This window comes from Tamandua tetradactyla, chromosome 5, assembly GCF_023851605.1.
Source record: "Tamandua tetradactyla isolate mTamTet1 chromosome 5, mTamTet1.pri, whole genome shotgun sequence".
NCBI classification, from domain to species: Eukaryota; Metazoa; Chordata; class Mammalia; order Pilosa; family Myrmecophagidae; genus Tamandua; species Tamandua tetradactyla.
The window spans coordinates 29,275,253-29,278,636 of NC_135331.1; the positions used below are offsets into that span (position 1 = coordinate 29,275,253).

Here is a 3,384-nt window from a genome sequence, read left to right on the forward strand (position 1 = left end):
AAATTCTCATGTAGTTTGTGCCATAGAGAGTGGGCTTTACATAATATAAATGGAAACTGAATCCTAATCTACAGAACTAACTCGGATGACCCAGTCCCACTGGTATAGAGACAATTTTCAGGAACATTATCCAGGGAAGACTTAAGGGACTGTAAGACCAGTGGAGCTCAAGAAAATTGGACTAGCAGATTGCCAGTTTTGTCAAACTGCATCTTCTGAGACACTTAAATGTGTGCGCTTGCATCTCTGGGAAAGGATGCTTTAGATTTTGGCATTATTAATGAAGGAAACCTGAGGAACCATGAACGTTTTCCCTGCTGAATTCTGGAATTGCCTGATTCTAGTGATTCTTATTTGTTCAATTTATCAGTTTTGGAATGGGAATGCCTATTCAGTGCTTATCCCAGTATTTCATTTAAGAAGATTTGGATTTCTTTTATAGTTACAGAAGTGTACAGATGGAGAAGAATTTTACCTATTGATAGTTCACACCCAGAGACTCATCCATGATCTACATAATTTAAATGACAAGATTTAGGATTTTTTAAATAATAATATTTACATGAGATTTTCTACTTAGAGCTGATATTGTAATGGGTTTAGATGTGGGGATGTACCGGGATGGGGTGAATGTATTCTGTTATATGGTACAGACATAAATTTGGGGGCAAGCATGAAGACAAATGTGTTGAATAATACCCCCTCAAAGAAATATGTCTCCTGGGAACATGTGCAGGTGCCTTCTTTGTAATAGGCTCTTAACTCATGTAACTAACTTACGGATCTGATCTCAATCCAATACCTGGTTTACTTTTTAAAAGAAATGATGGGGAGATTTCAGATAGAGACACAAAGTCTAGACAGAGGGAAGGTGACCACATGGTGATGGAGGCAGAGATTGAAGTGATGTCTCTGGAGGTGAAAGACCAGCAGGAGCCATCAACAGCTGGAAGATCCAAGGAAGAATTCTCTCCTAGACCCTTCAGTGGGAGTGGGATCCAGCCAATATTTTGGCTTTTGAATTCTAGCATCCAAAACAATAAGAGAATGCATTTATGTTGATTTAAGCTGTTTAGTTTTGGTAATTGTTGTAACTTAGAAATGAAACCACGGCACAAGATGCTCACGCAAGAAGTCAACAATGGCCATACCTATACTCTGGAACACAGATTTACTTCCGCTTCCCACCCCACTGAACATAACCAGCAAATCCAAAGCCCTTCCCACATAAATTAGACCATGGTTGGGGCAAAATAGCCTATATCATGAGCTGGATAACCCACCTTTTCTGAAATGTGGGTAAAAGTGTTCATTAAAATGGTTTATTAAGATCTTGCTGCAGCTGCAGACAGGGGTTTATTCTGACTGTTGATATCACTCACATTTACAGTGCATATATGGACCATTTTATGTGAATAAGCTGGGAGGCTGGGCAATGATGTGCCATAAGACATATCTCCAGAGGAGAGTGATTAGGTGCAGGAGGTTCATAAGACAGGGAGCACCACTCTGGATAGAACTTATTCCACAAGTAAGGACTCCTGTTGGTGATGGTAATGTTTATCTGGGCCTGAAATTAGGATCCTGGTGACACAGATCACAACAGTTCCTGGTAATCAGCACTCCACAGGGAAGAACAAGGTGCTGTTTGAAGCTCAGAAGATGATGGAAGGCTTTAAGGGAAGGGAGCATTGGAGATGGCTTTGAATGTAAGGTGATTACAACTCAAATTGTTTGGAAGGGGGTCCTGGAAAAATAGACAATTGCATGGGTAGTGGTTACCCACATCCTGGCACATTTCCCAGAGTGCAAAAAAGTGACTTTCAGGAACTAAACATGATTCTGTAGACACAAGGTTTTCTGTGTGCTCACATCATAAAGTAACATGCTGGAGCCAGTTCACCACACCCATAGAGATCCAGCAAACAAACTGACCCAACAAAGCCATAGCATCTTGGCCAACAGCCATAGCGGAGGATGATTTTTCTAAAATTGTGATAGCTAGGTCTTACTTCTATAAATACGGTCTATAGAAAATAAGCAAAGGGCAGCACAGGATACAAGAATGACATTTAATGTCTACAGAAGGGGAAGAGTTTCCCTAGCACTGTCTTGAACTCCTTGTTCCTGAGTGTGTAGATGATTGGGTTTAGGGTGGGGTTCAAAATTGTGTACAGCACTCCAGCCAGTTTGCTTCTTTCAGGGTTATAGTTGGAGGCTGGACTGAGGTAGGAACAAAACACAGCTGAGTAGTAGACAGAGACCACAGTGAGGTGGGAGGAGCAGGTGGAGAAGGCCGTCTTCTTCCCTTCAGCTGAGCGCATGCGTAGGATGCTGACAATGATGCAGCCATAAGACACAAGGGTGAGGAGAAAGTTGATGCCTCCATAGAAGGCATCAGCCAAGACGGTCATGATGATGTTCACATGGGTGGAACTGCAGGAGAGCAGCAACAGTGGAGGGATCTCACAGAAGAAGTGAGTAACGACATTGGGGCCACAGAAGGACAGACGTATCATCAGACCAGTGTGGATGGAGGCGTTCAGAGCACAGATGACCCAGACTGCCACAGCCAGTGCCAGGCAAAGCCGCAGACTCATCAGGCTCCCATAATGCAGTGGCCAGCAGATGGCCACATAACGGTCATAGGCCATGACTGTGAGCAGAAGCAGTTCAGAAGTTAAAAACCAGATAAGAAAAAAGATCTGGGACATGCACCCCTTGAAAGAGATGGTATTTTCTTCCAAGGCCAAACCTGTCAGCACTGTGGGGAGCACAGAAGAAGTGCAGATGATGTCCATGGTGGCCAGATTGAACAGGAAAAAGTACATGGGGCTGTGCAGGACAGAGTTGCAGGTGATGACAGTGATGATCAGAGTGTTTCCCACAAGGGCCATGGTGTAGAGGAAGATGAAGCAGACGAGCAGGGGCAGCCGCAGTTGTGGGTAATCTGAGAACCCCTGCAGGAAGAACTCTCTCACCAGTGTCTGATTGGACTTCTCCACCTGTCCACGCATGACTTCTGGGCCCCACTCCATGGGGTCATCAGTGCTGGATCCTCATTCTGGAAATTCTGCACAGGTGACATGACACTTCAGGATCATATTTCCTATACTGACTCCTTTAGAACCCACTTTGCTCTCAGAAAGGGAAGGAGTCAAGCTTCCTCTACAATGAGGCAAGGAAAATATTGCATGCAGAGAGCTGTCTGTTCCTTCTCTCTCTCTTTCTTCTCCATGCAGTGCCATCTGCTGACATGGCCATGGAGACACCATATCCACCTCCTGCTGCTACAGTGAGAACTTCCTTCAAAGGTCATCTCTGAGCCTGTATGCAGCAGCTGACATCACCCTGCCACTGAGACCCCTTCCTCAATAGCTACAC

General features: G+C 44.4%; 1 protein-coding gene across 1 annotated transcript; it reads right to left on the reverse strand.

Moving 5' to 3' along the window:
- Window positions 1-2,072: 2,072 nt before the first annotated feature.
- Window positions 2,073-3,038, reverse strand: LOC143683027 (olfactory receptor 13A1-like). The gene has a single exon (XM_077159355.1). The coding sequence runs from the start codon at window positions 3,036-3,038 to the stop codon at window positions 2,073-2,075; it is 966 nt and encodes a 321-aa protein (XP_077015470.1).
- Window positions 3,039-3,384: the final 346 nt, after the last annotated feature.

Excerpts from the sequence above, each read along its gene's own strand:
- LOC143683027 (XM_077159355.1), bottom strand. The coding sequence starts at position 3,038 with ATGGAGTGGGGCCCAGAAGTCATGCGTGGACAGGTGGAGAAGTCCAAT.